Source organism: Prenolepis imparis, unplaced genomic scaffold, assembly GCF_030444845.1.
Source record: "Prenolepis imparis isolate NDT839.2.m4 unplaced genomic scaffold, iyPreImpa1.0 SCAF_9, whole genome shotgun sequence".
In the NCBI taxonomy this organism is placed as follows: Eukaryota; Metazoa; Arthropoda; class Insecta; order Hymenoptera; family Formicidae; genus Prenolepis; species Prenolepis imparis.
This window is the reverse complement of record NW_028141167.1, coordinates 2,892,147-2,913,562: the sequence shown is the minus strand read 5'-3', so window position 1 is coordinate 2,913,562 and position 21,416 is coordinate 2,892,147. Positions and strand designations below refer to the sequence as shown.

The 21,416-nt window shown below is 35.1% G+C and overlaps 1 protein-coding gene across 9 annotated transcripts; it reads right to left on the bottom strand.

Annotated features, from left to right (window-relative positions):
• Nucleotides 1-109: 109 nt before the first annotated feature.
• On the bottom strand, nt 110-21,107 carry LOC145940543 (solute carrier family 41 member 1-like). Of its 9 annotated transcripts, none has more exons than XM_083045806.1 (9): nt 20,399-21,107; nt 19,308-19,653; nt 8,127-8,538; nt 6,989-7,352; nt 6,727-6,906; nt 4,878-5,317; nt 4,544-4,764; nt 4,125-4,461; nt 112-3,678 (listed from the first exon to the last, which is right to left on the bottom strand). In XM_083045806.1, exons 3-8 carry the CDS (start codon nt 8,219-8,221, stop codon nt 4,130-4,132), a joined length of 1,632 nt encoding a protein of 543 aa, XP_082901932.1. In that variant the 5' UTR covers nt 8,222-8,538; nt 19,308-19,653; nt 20,399-21,107; the 3' UTR covers nt 112-3,678; nt 4,125-4,129. The 9 variants fall into 9 exon arrangements, 8 of the variants coding, with proteins under 8 accessions (XP_082901937.1, XP_082901938.1, XP_082901932.1 ...); XM_083045808.1 differs by having other exon boundaries at nt 19,308-19,556; XR_014426032.1 differs by lacking the exons at nt 19,308-19,653; nt 20,399-21,107 and adding an exon at nt 10,824-12,227 and having other exon boundaries at nt 110-3,678; nt 4,077-4,461.
• Nucleotides 21,108-21,416: the final 309 nt, after the last annotated feature.

Genomic DNA, 21,416 nt, shown 5'->3' with positions numbered 1-21,416 from the left:
AGAATCAAAACAAGATAATATACTGTAAATCTTATGTGATTCACAATTATTCTATTTCTTTCGCTATTTAATATATCTTACTATATATATGTATTAAATACAATCGTTGTATAAAAGAAAGCTCAGAGCATTCTTTGTACATTTTATTTTTTTTCTTTGTACATATTTTACAAAAAATTACATTTCGATGAGATCTACATCAAAATATTTTTCAACTATTATGCTGCTCGATCATTTCGTGTTTAACAGTTAAAAGCAATTAATTTCAGTTAGACATCGGGATATCATTGCGCAATTATCACTTTATATCACGCTCGTCGTCATAAAACTCATGCGATTCATGCCGTAATTGACTATAGATATCGCCAGTATGTTTGCGAAATTGATTGTAATTTGTAATGGATGCAAAATGCCTATCTTCTTTTCTTTTAATATACTTTAACGTAATGTAGACAGGAACATATTTCCGAAGTACCACTGCTTGATTTCTCCGTTAAAATATCCAGTTCTATTGTTTACAAATTACAATTTAACACGATATTGTATATAAAATATTTCTCTTTTCCTTTGGGCTATTATTGTCTGTACGCTCGTCATTCTAATTTACGGGGATTAAACGCTATATACTTTAGATTAGACAGACAATGCTAAAGATGACTATGTTTTTTGGGATACATTACATCGAGACAAGAGTTTGCAATCCGGCGATCGAGTGGCAGCATCGTTCTTCTTTGCGATATCATTTTCCTCTCTTCACAAGTAGAATAAAAAAATGATTTAAAATATATATCTTTTCCATTTTTATTTGCAAAAGTCGATTTTGTACAAGGGATCCTATATACTCGCTCAACTTTTTACATACAAAATACTTTATGCATCCGTCATCTTCAGATTGCGTATTATTGTCTGCGTATTTATAGCACGTTTTCACCCATAATTACAATTATTGTGCTCGTTAGAAATAACAGAGACGTGTATAAAAAAAGAAAAGGAGGATATTGTGCTCTATAAAATGAAATAAATGACATTCACTATCGCGCCACGAGCAATAGACGATCAATATAAACACCGTTTAAAGTACTCGATTGCATATCAAAATACATGCAAAAGAAAAATACTTAAGAAAATTTACGTTCGCAAATACGCGACCGCATTTTCGCATTTTATACTTAATCTCGCAATATTGTCTTTGATGAAACTCGTGGATGAGCAACTATCGCGAGTCGAAGCGAATGAAATAATTCGACAGTGAATGAATGAATTAATGCTAATCAAAGCTAATCGCAGCTGCAACGTATTGTGTTGTAATATCTTTTTTTTTCTCATACAAGAGTGCATCGTGCTATCATTATCGGATCGACTTGAACGCAGTTTTGCTAGAAAACACGTGTCAAAAGAAGCGTGCGCGCGATCTTCTTTCGGCGAAACCGGATATATCTGCTAGAGTCGCATTTCCAGGCAATATTAAAGCGATAATACTGAACATGTATATGTATCGAAAGGCGATATCATCTTGGATATAAATCCCTTTTCCTATCACATAGATTAAATATTAGTCCCCGTCGGTGCTTAATACGTAACGTACACATAAAATGCGTACATTATACATAGTAATATGTACACACGGGGATATAACGACGCTTTTTCTCTCTCTCTCTCTCTCTCTCTCTCTCTCTCTCTTCATGGAATATTGTAATTTACAATACTATACAGTATAATACTCACATAAATTGACAGACGTACCGAATGAAATTAATCTCGACCAGAGTCGCTGTGAATGTGTTAAAATCTCTTTATCTTTAAACGCAAAGAAACGTGTGTTGTAATCTACGTGTTATAATCAGTGTGTGAATTAAATTATTCATGTCAAAAGATTGTCAATTAGACATTATAACTAAATGCACATTTTATGTTGCGAAATGCTACTCATCATCGTTGATCTCTCCTCGAATAAGAGATGCTACTCTATTGTGCACAATTTCACCAAGATTCACACGTACATTATCATCTTTGCACCCTTTTCGCAGAATTTGCAATGATATCTTGATACGATTAATCGAGTAAAATTGATGGATTATATTTCCTTAACAACTGCGCTTTTGTCTTTTTTTGTCTTTTTTGAAATATCAAGGTTCAATTATTGGAAACTTGCAAACAGTTCCCTTTTTTTGTATTACGGTACATCCATATATGTAAAATCTTATCTAAGTTTAAAACATTTTGAAAATACATTTATACTTGACAAAGTGATAATACTAGTGAGCACAAAAAATCATCTTCGATCACTCTGTCACACGAGATTCCGTGTGATTTTGCTGGCTCTCGAACTTATGATGACCTGCGTCATCGGCTCAATTTTTTACTCGATAATGCATTTTATTTTTTACAACGATTATTCTTATAAAATCACAAGACTTTCTGAATATTTTTAACAAATAATTTTGAAAATTAGAAAAAAATAAAATGTAGGGATTGCTTATCTGCACGAGGAAGACTAAATTCCGATTAACTGCAGTGCAAAAGTTAAGATATATAGTTTATGCAGCGAGTACTTCAGGATCGAGCACATTCGAGAGCTTCTAAAGCTTCCAAAAATAGATCGCGTGGCAGCTTCTAAATACTTATCTAAATTTCGTCGTATACGAAGGCAACTATTCGAAGACACATGCGCAATTGGTATATGATTACACGTACTTTTTTATTTACGCGTGCTTGATGGAAGAACTAGAATTCTCGCTGAGCTCAAAAAGATGAATGAGAGTCTATCAGAATTGTATATTAAATTTTATCGCAATTTTCGCGATTGTAATTTAATATGTAACTTTGTAGACTCTATTCTATTCCGATTTCAGGAAATTCGAAAATCTTTACTTCAATTTTTTTTTCCTTTACAGTTTGTTACGAGAATTGTGTTCTTGAATTTTAAAATATACCTAAGCTCTGGGATTAGCAAAATCTTATCGCCAAACATATATTGCCGAAAGTTCGTTCGCAAAATTATCATTATTATTTAATAAATAATTAATTTAATGTTATATATGTATATTAATATTATCTTTATCCATCGGTCGTTTTTGAAGAAATTAATTCTCGGATTTTAGGCTCCAATTCTGAAGATAACATTATTTGCAAAAATTTAAGCGTACTTTTTTTATTCGAATTAATTTGCCATGTACTACTGATCTCATTATCTTTTAATATATTAGTAATAACTATAATCTGGCATACTAACTTTTGTTATCTTCTGATATATTAGTAGCTAATTAAAACCTGAGTATATCCGCTCGGCTTGACAAAGCATTAATGATCCATTATTTTATTTTGCATTCGTCAGAAATTTATCAATTATCAAATACTGAGATATCGGACAAGATTCTGCCGAAAATAATTTGACGAATAAATTTTCATAAAATATGAAAAGGGAGGGAGTCTCGATATATTTGATGATTAATCTCAATTTCTTAACGAAAAGACGAGATAAAAAAATGACAAATCGTTAATGCTTTGTCAAGTAAAATACCGACCCGTCCTTGTGAGACTCATCGGCGGACTGGTAGGTCGAAGATTGCGTTCGGTGGAATATACTTTCAGACGACCACAGTCTCATAGGAATGCCCTTTCGACAGCTTTAACTTGTGCCCGTCGCCCGCCGGAAAACATTATATAATTTATGACTTCCTGTAAAAAAATGCAATATGTTTTATTCGAATATCTGTAAATTGTTTTATTAAGGTATGCGCTTTGAACAATTAATATTTCTCAAACATTATGGCTACGTTTAGAAGTTCACTGCCAGTACTTGAAATCTAATATACTATACGTGAAATATAGATTTTTCCAAGCATTTGTAGTGAATTTCAGAATTTTGCAGCTTATTTTTGCAAGTTATTTTGAAAACAAGTTATTGAGAAATTTTATCTTAAAAATGTTTCCTTGATCGATATCTGCAGTCTGCAGATATAATCACATTATTACACAAATACGATTAATAATTAAAAATTCTTAGAAAAACAGTTTTAATTATCTGATAGATTCTTTAATTATGCATGCAAGTAATAATTAACGTGATCAATTACCATGATCGTCGTTAACTGCGCTCATAGCCACATAAAAATTAGTCTTACTACGATCAGGGCGCGTCGAAATCTTGATCTCCGACCAGGTACAGAAATTGAAAGGCAATCGCAAGCAGGCTGATCCCGAGCAAGTCACCCATCGAGGTCAGATACGGGATAGCCGAGTTGTCGGGATCGATCTTTCGTTTCCACATCCAGTGGATCATTATGAAGGCGATGTAGAGGAGCGCCGCGACCTGCAGCATCGCCGCGCAGAGGTAAACGAAGACGAAGAGCGGCGTCATCGACGTATTGCCGTCTTTCATATAATTGATCAGGTAAATGAAGATGATGTGACCCGGTATCACCATCGTCATCAAGACCCTCGTCGTCCTAGCGTGTATACCTGAAGGAAGAAAATGACGATGAAGGAGTATCCTGATGACGAGGAAAAAATCCGATTATTTATCCAGGGAATGAAGAAATACCTTTCCCGAAGAAACTAGCGATAGGAGTGATGAAGATGACGGGATGCGTGTGACCTGGTGGAATTAGAAGCGTGCCAAGTTCGGCTTGCTTGTGAAGCGCTGTTGATATCCTACTGGCTTGGACGGCCACCAGATTTCCGCCGACACCGTTGATGACTGGTTGAAACACCGTCAGGTTCTCGAAACGCGATACCATGAATTCCAGTATGAGACCGCCGCAACTATGTAAAAAATTTCGCATATTACAGACTTTGAGCTTTACTTGAAATATGATAACAATAAACCTTTGATGGATACATTATTCATCGACAAGACGAAGACTTTCTCTTTTTACCTGCTGATTAACATAGCCACCATGACCGGCGTCCAGCCAAAGTAGAGCACGTCGTTGGTATACTTGTTCTTCTTGGCAATCCACACCCAGAGCGGTGTCACAAGGATGTAGCAGGCTATGACGAGGGGCGCTACCCAGTCTTGCTTGTCTATACTCTCGTAGAGCACAGTGGCGATCCAAGAGAGAAGTGCCAAGGACGTGATGTCGCCTAGACTGGCGGCTATCGGCGTGGCCACGTTATCCGGATTGATATGGCAATGCCGGGAGAAGACGATTACGCCCGCGGTAATAAGGCCCAGAACAAAGGAAGCGAGGGACGCGGTGACCAGACTACTAGCGCATAGAAGATAGGCGTGATCCAAGGAGACCGTGCCGTTGCGGAAGGCACCCATCAAGATCGCCACCACGGAACCCAGGAAGCCCACCACTATTGCTTGGCACTACAAGATTGAGATAACTTTTATGTTTATAAAGTAACAGATCTATACAATAAAAACTTGTGAAGTGAGAGAAACAGAGAGATTCTCTTACTTATTTCTCTTGAATTTTTTCTGATGCTCACTTTGGAGAATAGATAATTATAGAGTAGAAAATTATAAAAGTGTTTAATAATATTTAATTTATAAAATATTTAGTGAATGCTGTGGAAAAAAATTAAAAAATAATATAAAAGAAAAGTTTGTGCAGAATTTTAATATGATGTGATTCTTTTTATATTCTGTGAGAATTTTCTAATTTTATACAGAAATTTCAAATGTATATCATAACTTATCTCGTATAGATATTGATTCACGATATGAAAATACACATATCGTTTAAAGCGCGATGTTTTACGAAATAACCAACCATGTATCGTGCTCACGAAAGATCGTACAGCAAACAGTCGGCTTCCCGAAGGCCAAATAAAATCGTGGCGCCAGTGTGATAAGACAGCCGGAGCTCATAGCTCAATTTGCTAAATCGAACGGCTATATAGGAAAAACGTTGCTTACTTTCTCAGAATTGTGTCGCCGGCTCGTTTCACAATTAACTGTTAACTACTGATCAAATTATCGCATAACATCACAATATCCTGTGACAATTTACGATTTCCAGGATGCATCAACAATAACGATCGTTTCATAATGAGCAAATAGCAGCAATTTGTTTATAATGCGCGAATTTCATAAATTTATTGTAAATTAACAAAGTCACGAGGATATCGTGCCACTGATTTAAAACTAATGGAAATTCGCTAATTTATTAATGGAAAAGGTTGAACTTAAACTTAAACATAAAATACGTAATGCGTGCATCTGCGGGTATATTTACGATGCTAGATGATAAGGAATCGGATGATTAATAGCGCAGAACTTTTCCGCGTGCTTCGTCGCATAGTTGTTTAACTAGAAGCAAAACGTGTGATCAGAAAGAGCCAGAACGTCGATTAAAACAAAATAGTAGAAGATAGAAGTTTCAAGAAAAAATTATACGATATAGAATTATGTGTTTCGCAATGTATTTAAGTTATGACTCTTTTTCGAATGACGAATGGTAAATATTAGTGTTTAATTGTGGAACATCTAGTTAGAACCAGTTTCGCTAAAGTAAAGTCTGAACCTAAATACGAAAGGATTGACGGAGTATATCTTGTTACATTGCGGTTTGATCTAATTCTAGAGCGTTAGAATATGTATTATCAGAATAATGCAAATGTATTTGACAGATGCTCTGTTGACGGCCTGTGTTTGATTTCGCGTATATTAATCATAAATAATTGCAACTGCAGAAAAATTGTATGATTACAAAAATAAAATTTTTTACGTTAGATTACATTAGAAAAATCTATTTTGTGATCTGTTACTCTCACCTGTATTAAGACGAGATTCCCAATAATCATGTGCCATTGCTCCTTCGGCAAGTCCATGTGTCCGAGATTCGCTTGAGTAGAAAGACGCGACGCCAGGGTCATTTCTAAATTACCCTTCAGTCCTAAAAGTGCTGGTACCAGAATCATGAGCTCGTTGACTTTCTCAAAGACTACCCAGTGCTGTAAATAAACGAAGCAAAGATTTGTTAACAATGCAAAGTTAATTAAAATTAAGCTAATTTGAAATTAATTTACTAATTACTTGGACCAGGTCGAGAACCAATCCGGCGCCCACCATGCCCAGACCGGCGATGAGAAAGGGTATGAAGACCTGGATGGTGATCGCCAAGTACGATTCGAGCGGCTCGTTCTCATCGGCCGCGCCGTAGAGCTTACTCTCGGCGACGACATCCGGTAACCGGCCGCCATCGGCGCCTTCGTCGAAGATGGTCACCTCGAAGCTGTTGTCCTCGGTGTTGTGTCCACCGGTGGTGGAATTCGCCGAAGCTGCCTGTCCATTGGTATTAGTTTCCTTCGATTCGGAGGTGCTCCGCGACCGGCCATCGGTCGGTGTCATCCTATGGGAGTTCTGCTTCTCCGAAAGCAGGGGCTCCTTACATTGCTCACTGCCGACAGAAAGACATATTTCTGACTGATGTCGAACAGATGTCGATCTGGAAAGTACTCATTAATCTTTTGCTGCAGTTGTCAATGGATGGTCAGGCCGAAACGTTACGATTTATCAATACTTTCGAACGAAATCAATTTATCAATACCTTCAAACAAAATCGATAAATGTGTAATTCTATGATTCGGTGACGGAATAATGAAATGTTATATCGCAATTATACAGAACATTTGTCTTTCATCTGATTTCGAGCTACAAAATTAAAGACGATTAAATAGAAAATCGATATAAATCTAAAGCAGCTCTTGATAGAAGTTTTCTATTGCAATTTTTAAATTTATCATAATTTAATATTATTTTATTTTTTTAAATCATATATTGATTGCAATTTTTATTTGCCGATCAATATTATCGCATTAAGTTTCGTAGTCGAAGTCAGTTAAGACTGCGTGATAATTAAAGTTCGGATGATGAAAAAATTAAAAATCACAGTTTCGATTAAATGATGCGAGACGAATCGATGCTAGATGAATGAGCGAGTGTGATTAGTTAATTGTGGCACGTGTAAAATATGTAAATCCATAATTAATTCTATCGTACGATTTTATTTAAACACTGTCACCTACAACTTCTTCAATCATTCATGCGCTAAACATGGATCGCGCTGCATTTTGCTCAAAATGTTTTTAATTCGAAATTTTTAATTCTCGTTACGTGAGATACGTGAGGCGCACGATATATTTTCTGCACAATTATTTTTTTTAACACATACTTTTCGAATTTGATGCCGGTATTGGCAGTCTGGGACGGTTGTGACTTGTCGGGCGGCACTCGTACCGGATGTTGATGCACCTGGCCCTCTATCATCTTCCTACTGAGGGCTGCGTGAAACTTGTTGCCGCGAATATATAGCCATTCTCCTTTGAGAATGATAAGGCTCACGCCGCCGACAACGACGGCGACGGCGACGACGACGACGACGACGACGACGACGACAGTTGTATTTCAGGACGCAAATAATGTAAATTACGTAATTATGCCGGGAAAAGAGCCACTATCTCCCTCTTCTCTCTAGTTGATTAGATTCTTTGAGAAACTGCTGTCGGCTAATCACGGCGAAAATCAAAATATCAATCAGCGACGTGCCAGAAGAAAGGTAACTGGCCTCTTCCTGTGGAAGATCACTGTCAAAGAATCGTCATGTTAATCTAATCGTAAGTTTAGCAGACCATGTAAAATATTATAATCAGAATCCCATAAATTCATTATTTAAGAAGACTCGAAACCTGTTTAATACATGATACTATGCAAAATAAATTAATAATATAATTTTTTAATTCTAAAGAAAAAATTGATATCTTCAAACACACATAATCTTCAATGTATCAAAGCCGATATATATTTAAAATAATTTGCCGCAGACAGACATTTATCAAAATAATTTTACGTCGAAGACGTATTATCAACGATTATTTTTATCGAATGAATTTAATTCTTTCACAGAGAGAATCGATTCTACATTGATGATTTATTATTTATATATTATTTCTAACTTTTTTGCCTAAGCAAGACATTATGAAATAATCTCGTCATGTGCTGAAACTCTTCTACACAATTCTGTGATTTGCGTTGTATTTATGTGAATAAACATTATCGTGTATATCAAGCAGATAATATCATGAATAAATGTTTTATACGAGCCACGTGTGCCGCTAATTAACATCTAACATGCTCAATTTCCTCCTGCTTGAATTACGTCTCGGAACGAAATCAGTATAATAATCTATTTTACAATATTACTACCGTGAACGCGTTTTACATTGATTATATTATAATAAGTTGCGTGCATAATAAGCGAGATAACCGTGCATTTTAATAAGTCATTCGCGATGCAATAATTCATTTAATTTTCTTATCTTCGTCTAGCAATAATGACGATCCAACTGCAGATTGATTTTTACGCGGGCGTCAGATTTGGCAATCAATATCCGAAATGTGGAATGGACATCACTGGACATGCTTCGACATCATCGCTGACGAAAACGTCGCGACGATAACGATAACGATGTTCAATCGCGTGGCAACCTTACGCGCGGAAATTGAGATTGTAAACTGCTCGATCAAGGCCAGACCGTGTGATTGTTTGATTAAAAAAGCAACTTTGCTTTTACAAGTGTAAACATGTAGCATCAATACTTCGAGAAAACTAATATTGCATTGTGAATTAAAAAGGAGGACAAAATTTTCGTACATTATACTATTTATAAATGTGTAATAAATAGACGTAGATTTTATGTATTTCAAAATTGAATATTTAATTGTCTGGATCAGCGATTGATTTTAAAACTGTTGAATTCTTCTGTCTTTCTCTACTCATTCTTATATGATATAAAAAATTTAGAAATCTGCAGTTCTCTTTTTAAAATTTATTCCCTCATCCCGCATCAATTGTATATATTGATGAATAGATTAATCGGTACATTTTTGCAATATTTATAATTTTTTTATTCCTATATCAAGTAAAAAGAAGATCTGGAATGATCGATATAATTATGCTGCAGTTTTCAATAAGAATCAATGTTAAATGTCACGAACCGTCCTATAATCGACCGCGCGATCGCATTTGATATTCATTGTCTGATCAGCTGCTCTTTGCGTCACGCATCGATCGACAAGCGAGGTAAAAGCATGTTTCGTTGCGCGATTTACATGAGTTCTTGTAATCTTAACGTAAGATTAAATCTACGGAGAAACTTTGATGGAATTCTCTGCATTATCTGCATTTTGCGTTCGTCATCGTTTTTCGAATTGACAGTAAACAGGTATAACGACCGAACAACATTCACACAAATTGGATATTGACACGTGCGTTTTCATTTGACGTTCGAATGTTTTTAATCAGTTTTTAATCAGTTTTAAATTTCGAAAAAAATGTTCAGAAATATGTTAAATGAAGCTTATCGACGATTATCTATGTATCCGAAATACCGGTTATCTATCCTGAATCCAGCATCGAGGTAACGCCCTGATAAAAGAAAATCGCGGTGTTTGCAAGAAGCTGAAGGATCTGCTTCAAAAAATAGCAATCTGAATTTATTTTCAACATGTTAAAGAAATCAATTAAAATTTAATTTTTTTAAATTTTAGGATTCACTTTTTTTCCAAATTTTCTTTAAAAAATAAATTAGAGATTGCTGGACTCAACTTTTCAATCATTCTCTATCGCTTTGATTCTCTTAAACTCCGAAAAATTTGCTTCGCACACAATTACATTCTATTCATGACATAAAACTTGTAACGATGTTTAAAAATTGATCCATTACTTGCTGAATATTAATCCGCGGAAATTGCTGAATAGAAAGCAGTTGACAAACCTCGCCTCTAAAGTAAATATTTTTTCGCTAAAGCATCTCGCGTTAGATTAGCGAGTTTCGACTTGGAATGGCTTTTCCGACCCTTCCGCCCGTACCTGATTCCTCAGGCGTGGTCCCAGACGGACCCCCCCGACGATTCCCAAGGACGAGGCCCACGTTGGACCCCCTTCTGTGTCACAGGTCGCTGATCGCCGGCTTTGGTGACCGGTGATCGGTTCTTCGGCGCGAGATCAGCCTACGTCGAGCATCTGAGCGGTCACCCGATGGCCTGGTGCGAGGCCGTCTCACGCTGCGGTTACATCGCGACTGATCGCGATCGTGCATCGTGTCCGCGTGCATGCATGCCTCCTTAAAACTAGTTTGGGGATACATGTGTCTTTGTACATATGTGTGTATGTGTGTGTATATGTGTGTGTGTCGGTTGCGCGCCGGACGGAGCAGACGCACGTTTATCGATCCGAGCCACTTTTCAGTCAGTCCGCAAACTCGATGCTACTCTCATGTCTGTACACCAATAGCGAACCCTTCATTCACAGACGTCTGGAAGTGTCGTCTTCGTGCTCGAAACCCCAACGTGACGTCACTCGGGACGACCCGTCGTCAACGGTTACGTCATCGTTCCGGTACATTCGAATCGCATTGTGTTATCGATGCTATTATTTTAAGCTCTTTGTGTGAGTTTATCTATTTTTCATCGTTCTCTAAAAATAAAGAAAGATCGCCTACGCGTTAGAAATCCTAGTGACATTGCCTGACAATGCCCTATCGCGAGAAGTTACCTCATCGTGCGACATCTCGATTCAGAAAATGCATTCAAATTGCATTCTATTTTTATGGTTTTCTCTCTGAATTGTTCTTATTTTTTTAATAATCTGAAAGATTCGTTCTTAATATCATTCGTTCATTTTAATGATTTTTTTTTATATTGTTGAAAATCGAAATTAAATATATATTCTAAAAACATGTGAGCACACAAGCAAGATGATAGAAGAAAAAGTATTGATAACTAATCGATACTTTCTCTCTTATCATCTTGCTAATGGCGCTTAATATTTTTTTCAAAAATTCCTAGAAATTTCTTAAATGTGTGCAATGTGGCGAGCAATATTCTATACCTTTCCTAACGAGTAACGTCACACGTATGTTATATAAGTATTGGTTACGACCGTTACGTCATCAATCACCAGCTGATGCATATGGAAACTTCTGGTTCATTCATGAGTTTATGGCGCATTACGAGTTACACAATCGCCTTCATTTTCTATAATTTTTTGCGATTTTCCGATTTGCTTTTATACGTTGTAATTCGATGATAGTATTAATTTATCTCGGCAACAATAATCCGTGATTTTTTTTAATGTTTCGAGCTCATTAAAGCGTCATAGACATTAAGCGCATATGTTAGACATAATTATACTATCGATTATAGTATTCGAATAGATTGCGAATTAGCATTGAACAAACTTTTCTTTTATGTTTTATGTTTTTTATGTTACAGCAAAGTTTTCAATTATAATAAATTATCAATAAAATAATTAGAACAAATCCTTAATACTCTCCACTCTTTCTTATGTTTTCTTATAATTATCATAATTGATAATTTTTCTAATTATTTCTTGTTATTTCATTCATTTAATGCATTTTTTATTTAGTTTCACAAGCGCAACGTAATGAGAGTGATTTTTAAAAATTTAATATACAATTACACATTATATAAATGTCGCGTATCAAGACCCAATTGTCGTGATACAAATGCATAAATTGTCGAAAACTACAAGCAATGCTCATATTCAATGCTGTTTATACGCGATGACTTCCGCCAACGCGAGGAGAGATTGATATTGATTTTCTAAATTTATTCCTGGAAGAGCAAAGCTCATTAAGTATACTTTTACGTAATATATTTTTACATGCATTATATGGAACGACTTATAAAAAAAATATATATTTTCTTTCCATTTTATCTCTAAGATATTAGCGGTATCAAAAGAGAGGAAAGACATATAGATATAAAATATAAACGCATTAATCATATAGTGTTTTAATTTTTCGCTTATAATTTTATTTACGTTTTGTATAAAGTTAGATTGAGTTTCTCCAAGAATTCGCGATTCTTCATCATTTTAAATCAGATTCTATTTCTGAGAACGACTTTCGCAATTGCCAAATTAGTGTTCTATTTTTTTATTACGTTTTATGATATCCTTATTTCATCATAATCTTTTTTTGCCTTCTAATTTCGATTTTACATGCGCAGTATCGTATTAGCACTACGTCGATAAATGTATTGACCGTGAACACGATGGGGAAAAAGCATATAATTGCGTCGATCGATTGCTCGATTACTTATGTAAACTTCAGAATTCAAAGGAATTGCCAATTAAATTAATGAGAGATGATGCAATTTTGAATGATACCATAATGATGATACTAACATATACTAACAATAGACATATGTATACATATTTATAGATTGAACTAATTCGGTTTCTCTTCAGAAAAAAATGTTACATATATTTCTTCTATTACGTTCCACGAAAAGGTTGAAATTACAATCTCTATCGATCTAATGTCGCATCTCTCATTCAGTGTAATCCTTATTTAAAGTGGAGCGGTTTAAAATTCACTCATGACAGTCAGTCGGTCAATGACGGGCGAATTCACTGGCCCGTCTATGACTGTATCCTGTGTAAGAGCGGCAAATTCGACCATTCGTGATACGACAATTTGTATTCTGATAACTTGAGGATTATGTCATACGCGGTCTCATTTTTCTGATTATTACTCCGCTGAAACATTTGTGAATTTTCTGTTCGTGCAAGCACTTGACGTCAAACATGCACGCGAATGGATATCATGAAGGAATGAAAAGAATCATCGGAAGCGATCAATCAATGTCTAATTATCAGAATACAAGTAAAATCTTTGAGGAAATATGAAAAGAACATTAAAGCCATTATAATAATAATGCAGTAAAAAATAAAATTGTTGAAAGAATCCATGCTTTTAATTGGAATTTAAACTTAGCATGTCTGAGATCAATAAGGCTGGTTATACTATTTAAGATAAAAATGTAGAAACTACGATAAGATCGATAAGTGCTAAAAACTCGATGACCGCATCTTTAACGACATCATTAACGACACGCGACTGTTTGCAATTCGCACCTCGATATGAATAACATTCGGTCATTCCACGGAAAACGTGACAGATCGATGTGTTTGCTCATCTAATTACGCAAATCCCAGCTAACGCGTACGGTATCGAGTAGTGATAAGCTTGCAGAATACTATTCACTTAACGTGATCACTTCGATCAACAAGGCGAAGATGTGCATCTCGTTTAGATTTAGCAATTGACATGATCGGCGCTACACTATTAATAATATTATATAATTACTTTTCGAGATATCGTCTTACGAATTCGATCAAGTTTCCTTCTCGTGATCAGGTATCATTCTCTGGCTACTCTTGACTATATCATAGTCTATTTTAGTTAAATCACTTGTTTAATCCATAATCTTCATCTTATATACGGAGAGAATTTTACATATACAAATTACATGAAAAAAAAAAAATTTTTACAATTTATTGTAAAGCTGAAATATATGTAACATTAAAATATTTATTACTATCCCTTTCCAAAAAGGCTGTCATCGCGAGGGTTAGCAGTTTGACAGTTTGTCCAAAATAAAATAAAATAAAATAATATTATGTTTTAAAAATAATATGTTATAATACTTTAAACTCGATTAATATTTTTGACAGTTATCAGCTGATTTCTGTCAAAAAATATTAATCGCAAAAAAGGCATTTTAACATATTACTTTTTTAATTTTTATAACCTATTATTATTTTAAAATTTAATTAGCAAATTAACGCTTTATTAATATTTTTGACAGAAATCAGCCGATTAAAACGTTAATTTGTTAATTAAATTTTAAAATAATAGTATGTAATAAAAATTATATTAGCGCGCGTTTGTGTTGTTCTAGTAAAAATTGCAAAATTATGCATTTGTTCTATTGTTTGTTTTAATGATTATGCATTTGTTTGTGCATCAAAATATTCAAATAATTACAATATTGCTTTGTAAAAAATATAATCTGTATATATAATATTATATTAAATATATAATAATATAAAAATGTGATTTATTATTAAATATAATCGTGATTTTTCTCTTATATGTTAGTACGAGTATGTATGCATATATGTTTTACATTATATTGTAATTTTTTAAATATTTTTCTCCATGTAAATATATAAATAAATTTGTCCATTCAATGAGACCATTAGTTCTCCTCGCGATTTTGCTTTGCACTGCGAATTCACAATCGAGTTGACAGTACAAATCGATGTCTTATCGAGGAATGTAATGAACAATCGCACTTCCGTGTACTTATTATATAGGCACGATTCGTGCGCGATATCTTATGTCCGAATGGCGAGGCCGATATTGCGGTCGCAAGAGCAGCAGAGAAACATTATTAACAACATTTCTATGGCACTGCGTCCGATCGTTTAGACGTTATCGATTACTCTATCGTCTGTTTGTCGCACAACTTTGAGCAACGATAATGCGCCGTTGAATTGAAATTGTTCGGATAATTTTTTCATTATCGTGGTAGCGCAAGGCGCGCTAATTTTGTAGACGTATATTTAAGTAGAACGTAAAATTGAATAATGATTGAGAGAGAATTAGAGACTCCTTTTTTGAAATTTAAATTATTTAAAATTTAAAATAAAACTTTAATTTTTATCAGTTTGAATTCAATGATTTTTGTTTCACATATGTTGTCCAAGACTTCATGCTTTATTGAAGTCCATTTGCAATTGATTCAATCGACTCTAATCATATATTTCTATCTTGTCAGGTGGCCAAAGACTCTTCATTTTTAATCATTTATAATTTTAAGATTTTCAATATCTTTTTTTCAATATATTCTTCTCGTTTCTTTGTGATTCTTTTGAACTGTTTTCTTTTCTTTTGGAGAATATTTCGCGCGCGCGCGAATTTAAATTAATTAAAAAATTTAAGGAGAAAAAATAGAAGAATAGAGAAATAGAGAAATAATATGATAGTTTTGATATTTTATTATATATATTTTATCAAATTTTGTCAAATTGTTTTGCAGAAGACTTATTTTTTAACGCGATCTCTCTCTCTCTCTCTCATTCTTTCGTAAGCGTAGGATTAGACTTATATCCGACTTAAAACAGTATAATTGGTCTACTTGCACACGCATACCTTTCGTGGTTCCTTTTAAAGTGCCGATTACGTAAGGTCCGCTCTTGACTTGACAAAGGTCGACATTGAAACCGGACTTGAATAAACCTGGTGTAACTGAAACGCATTCAAATACGCGACGCTTTTCCGCGACAATTTCAATAAAACAGCGCATACCCACATGTAATTTATAGTCGCGCGTAGATTCTCTCCTGTCTGTATAAATAGAGATGTGAGATTTTATCCCGACACCCGATCTGTCTCGTTAGGTCAGTATGTCACTCGCTTCTCATTCGTTATCAACGTGTGTTATAGGCATGTATTATATAGATATGATAAAATAGTACGATTGCATACATATCAATGTTACGTATTTACAATTACAATTGTCACTATAGATTTTGTGTGACTATTAATTTAGTGCTAGAATATTACGTAGAAAATAACGTATATTGTATATGCAATATAAAATGTGCATTTGCTAAGGCTACGCTTCTCTATATAAATATGTTGTGTATTTTAAAAGTTAATATTCGTTCTTTGACAATTTTTCGCTGCAGATAGATCGCATGCAGCATAAATAAATAATTTAAAAAATAATTTTAACTTGACATCAGATCAGTGTCGTTAAGTCAATATATGTCACTCGCTTCTCATTCATTATAAACGTGCGTTATAGATATGAAAAGAATTATCTGCATTAATGCTACTATGTTATATTGCAATTATAATCTTCTTTATAGATCTCGTAGTATCAAAGTATGAATAAATAATTTAAAAAGCAAAAAATAAATTGTTGCAGATATATTGTAAACATGTGTATCAATCATGGGCGCCCTTATAACTTTTTTCTAGGGGGGGCAGAGTGTACATATAGGCAGGTGTACGTGTGTGTGTGTGTGTGTTTGTGTGAGTGGTGTACACACACACACCACACTATTTCGATATATATTTATGTTATAAATTTCAAACAAAAAATTATTTGGTTGACAATTATAAAATTATTCTAAATTGAAAATATTAAAATATTAAAATCCAAGGGGGGGCATATGCCCCTCCTTGCCCCCCCCCCATGGGCGCCCATGGTATCAATCACATCCTAACACACATAATAAAGATAACAAGACATAATTAAAAATGAGAAACTATGACATAATAAATGGTTATTATGTAATCCGAATGAACGGTGATAAATTAAATGCTAGGTTTTAAATCGACGTTAGTGCACGTGGTGATATGACTGGCTTATAATATAATTGGCATACTAATTGCTAAATTCATGAGACTGTTCAAAGCATCGATGGATATTGCGTATGTCATTCAAACATGACAAGATTCATTTGCTTTAAACGGAGCACCATCATCATCAATTAATTGATCATATGTTCGGTCTCGCAACTCAGATTAAATGTTGATAATTATTTTCTAATTTCTCATAGTATAACGAAATAATGCGCAACAATTTAATAAAATTTATAATTATTTTTTTAAGAAATTAATTTAACTGTCGAGTGTTAATTAAAATGCGTTTGCAATTTAAATTTATTCGATCTGGGAAATTTTTATACGGTAGTATAAATAATTTATTTCAAGAACATCGTGAAATGATAGATTTCTGCAAGCTGTGACAAAATGGATGTATCCTGGAGCGCGTGGCGCAAATATATATACTGGATAGCTCATTAAATTTTTTTTAGACCGTGACTTCTAATTACGCTTCCGATAATTCGACTTCCGATAATATTATACCGATATTGAATCCTTTCATTGTATGAGTATTCTTTTATTGTTCTTACACGTGCACCACCTACGTATCGTAAACACGTTAGCGGACAACAATAAGAGCATCACTGATTGTGAGACAGCATTACGCAAGTGCTATCTTATACTTGCTTCTTCAATTACGGACCCTTATACCATATAATAAAGCCGGGTACACAAATAACACACGATTGAGCAACTAAACGGGAAACATGATTGTTCCGTTAAGTAAACTCATCATCATTAAATCTCCATCAACTTTCTATATAGATATAAGATAAGTTAAAAATAAAGTATGTAAAAAATCTAGCTATGAATAATGCAAAAGATAATGCAAAGATACAAATTGTTCGACTGCAATTTCATTTAAAAGTTTAATCGAAATTTCAGTAAAAAATTAATAGTTAAAATATTTAATAGACTAATTAATAAACCGATTAATCGAATCAGTCTCGCGCTCTCGTTCTCCAATTGCTTTCTCGAACATATCATAACATGATAGGTAGCGATTAGGCCGATTTAATGACAATAAACAAACAGTTATCAATTTCGAGTTACGCCGGTGTCTTTTTGATGAAACTCGCGACTATTTTACACAAAGTGTTATCGCGTGCAATTCAAGAGGAGATCTTGACGCGATGGACCACACGCGAGCGATTTGGCGCTGCCTTCTTCGTCGTGTGATATTTTTACACGCTCGTCTCGGCCACGCGCTCCTCGTTGTCATTTTATACACATTGTGTTAAAAAAAATTAAATTCTCATTTTTACGCTCTCATGAACGTATCGTATCAAAATGGGACTAACATATGTATTACATATGTAATTGCCACGGGTGGGTACAGATAAGACATTTTTACGGGCGCGTCACGTATTATTTATGCGTATCGCGTAAATTATGGATCTTCTAATTTTACACTATCACTTAAATTTTAAATTTATTTTAATAATAAAGATGAGAGATTTTTGCAACACGGTGCTTTTGTATTAATTCTTCAATCTTTCATCTCTATATAATTAGTCCAACTTGTTCGACTAATTGTAAGCTAATAAAGATTAGATATTTCACGAGCAAGTATTCTTTTTATATTTTATATCACTCAATATATCGTGACACCTCTCCGTATCTTTGGATACCGCGCACATTGTATGTACATGCATAAATGCATTAAAAATTTTACGTCAAATTTCTACCTCGTTATCAGTGTCCAAGTGGATTTGTTACCAGAGCTGCAAATTTTTCCGGAGCCCGTTTTCGCGCTTTACATCGGGACGCTTTTCCATCGGGACGAACCCGCTCTCCGGGCGACACGAGCGCCTAAGCGCTTCCGTAACATATTCGTAGATTGATAAATTACTCCACGTGTTTAAGTTCGACCATGACGGGCAATAACTTAACATACCGCTCTGATACCTCGCCTCTCCCGGTGTATCTTATCCACCAGGCTGTCGCTCGCTTCTGCGCGCGTCGCCGCGATTATTTTATTTTCGTCGCCGGATGGAGATCGCATGCGAGGTGTAATAGTTTTTCGCGCGGGTGGTCTCTTTCTCTTTCTCTGATATATTTGTTATTATTGTTGTTTTACTTACACGGTGGTCAGCTGCACCGGATGATGGTGATGATGATGCGTTCGCTCGTCCTCGCGGCCAAAGAGTCCGCGGTGCCACTTTGCATTTTGACGATCGCGCACGTGCGAGCACTCATTCGATTTTCGCTTGATGGTCCATAGGAGGCTGCAGAGATCGGTGATCCCTCCGATGAACTTGTTTATAACTTCTTTTCTATCTGTCGAAATGGATGTAGCGAATAGCACTCTGCTTTTATCTGAGTTTAATCATCTTGAAAGAAGAATCCCAGAACGATTGGAATGCAGACATAAATTATGTCGCGATCGCCCAAAACCAGTTATCGTAATAAATCCGAAACTCGCGAACGCTACGAACGGAAAAGAAGCCGGTGACGAAACTTTGTAGTGACTGGAATCATTCTTCGATCCAGCAGCTTTTCAGCTTGTAATTATTATATATTTAGTATCAGAGATCACGGCGCATCTTTCGTTAATGACTGTGTTATCGCGCGGTCGATTACTTCATAGTCGTTATCGGTCGTCTCTCCGTGCTATCATTCGACAGAAAATTTTCCAGAATATTAGTGAGAATTACATAAAAAAAAAAAAATAAATAAATAAAAATCCCGAAGACGACGCACGAGAATTGAAACTGATTTATCAGCGAGTCCCTAGAAACAGTAACCCTTGTCACTTTTATAATTCAGCGATTAGATTATAAAAGTAGTTCAGGGTCGAACTGAATTAAAAGGTATATGTGTCCAGTCGTATTTTTTTCTTCACACTCTTTTTTGCCGCATTTAATATAATAAATTCCCTATTTAGAATAATACAAAAATAATACAAAAATATACTCAAGTTTTGCACGGGAATAACAGGAAAAAAAAGATTATAAAAAAATGTTGCCGTTCTCTCGCTTCATATTCAATCAGGCTATGCATTTTGTAGCTTTTGTATTATAATTGACTATTGTTCTCATTCTTTAATGATATACTCGGAAAACATATTTTTTCTTTTTTTAAATATTTAAATTGTTTTCTCTGTTGACCAGTTTACGATTGCAAATACTATCGAGCTTCTTTACACGTCCGCAGCATCGAGAATCGAACTCACCAAGATTAGAGCGGTTTCGAGCCTTGAATGATGCGCGACCTTTAGGTCGGACTAATATCGCGTTCTCTTTTCGCGGTCACTTACTATGCCTTACGCATAACGTGCACGAGGACTTAGATAAGATCTAAGAGAGAGGCACCGTGTACGCCGGGAACGACGTGATAGTTGGCACTGACAGATCCAACTATTTCATTCACAATCGTCGTCGTCGGGCTTGACCGCGTAAATCGTCATCGTCGTCGTCGTCGGGCTTGACCGCGCGAAATGTCGTCGTGTATGTGTGCGTGTGGATGGACGCGTGAACACGGCGACGTGGATGAATGAACCGCACACACGAAGAGACGACGAAGCGCGCGAGCGGCGCGATTACGGTGTAGGTGGTTACGAAGCGAGAACGAAGCGGGAGGATGTGTGACGGGGCTCTAAACTGCAGCCGAGAAGACACGGATCCTGTTGCGTCGTGACCGGTGCACACGCACTCAAGCCTGTATGCCTGTATATACATGCATGCGTGGGTGAGACGCATCGGTGCGTGAATTGGGGAAAAAATTATTCGTATCCGCGAAACTTATTCGCGAAAGTTACCCGTCGTCAAAAAATTTCAATGAGAGAAGCACGTACAATTATAATGAAATTCGTACAATTATACAATTGAATGCAAATAGTATGGTATAAAAATATCAATTAAATTCGAAGATACACACATACGCGCGCATCCGTGCACTCACAGTCAAATGTTAATATAATATAGACTGTTATTATATATATAGAGAAGAGACTGTCCTGTAAACAAATATTTAATATTTTACAATAATACACGTACTTGAATATTCATTTTGAGATATTCAGGATATTTATGTTATATAATTATTTAATTAAAAATAATTATTTAAAATTATCTTATTTTTCTATGTATCCGCAGACACACTTTGCGTCTGAGATAAATAATAATATAATATAATAAATCATCCACATCTCATGAAGAGACTTTATCCTCTCATACAAACGTAACAAATCG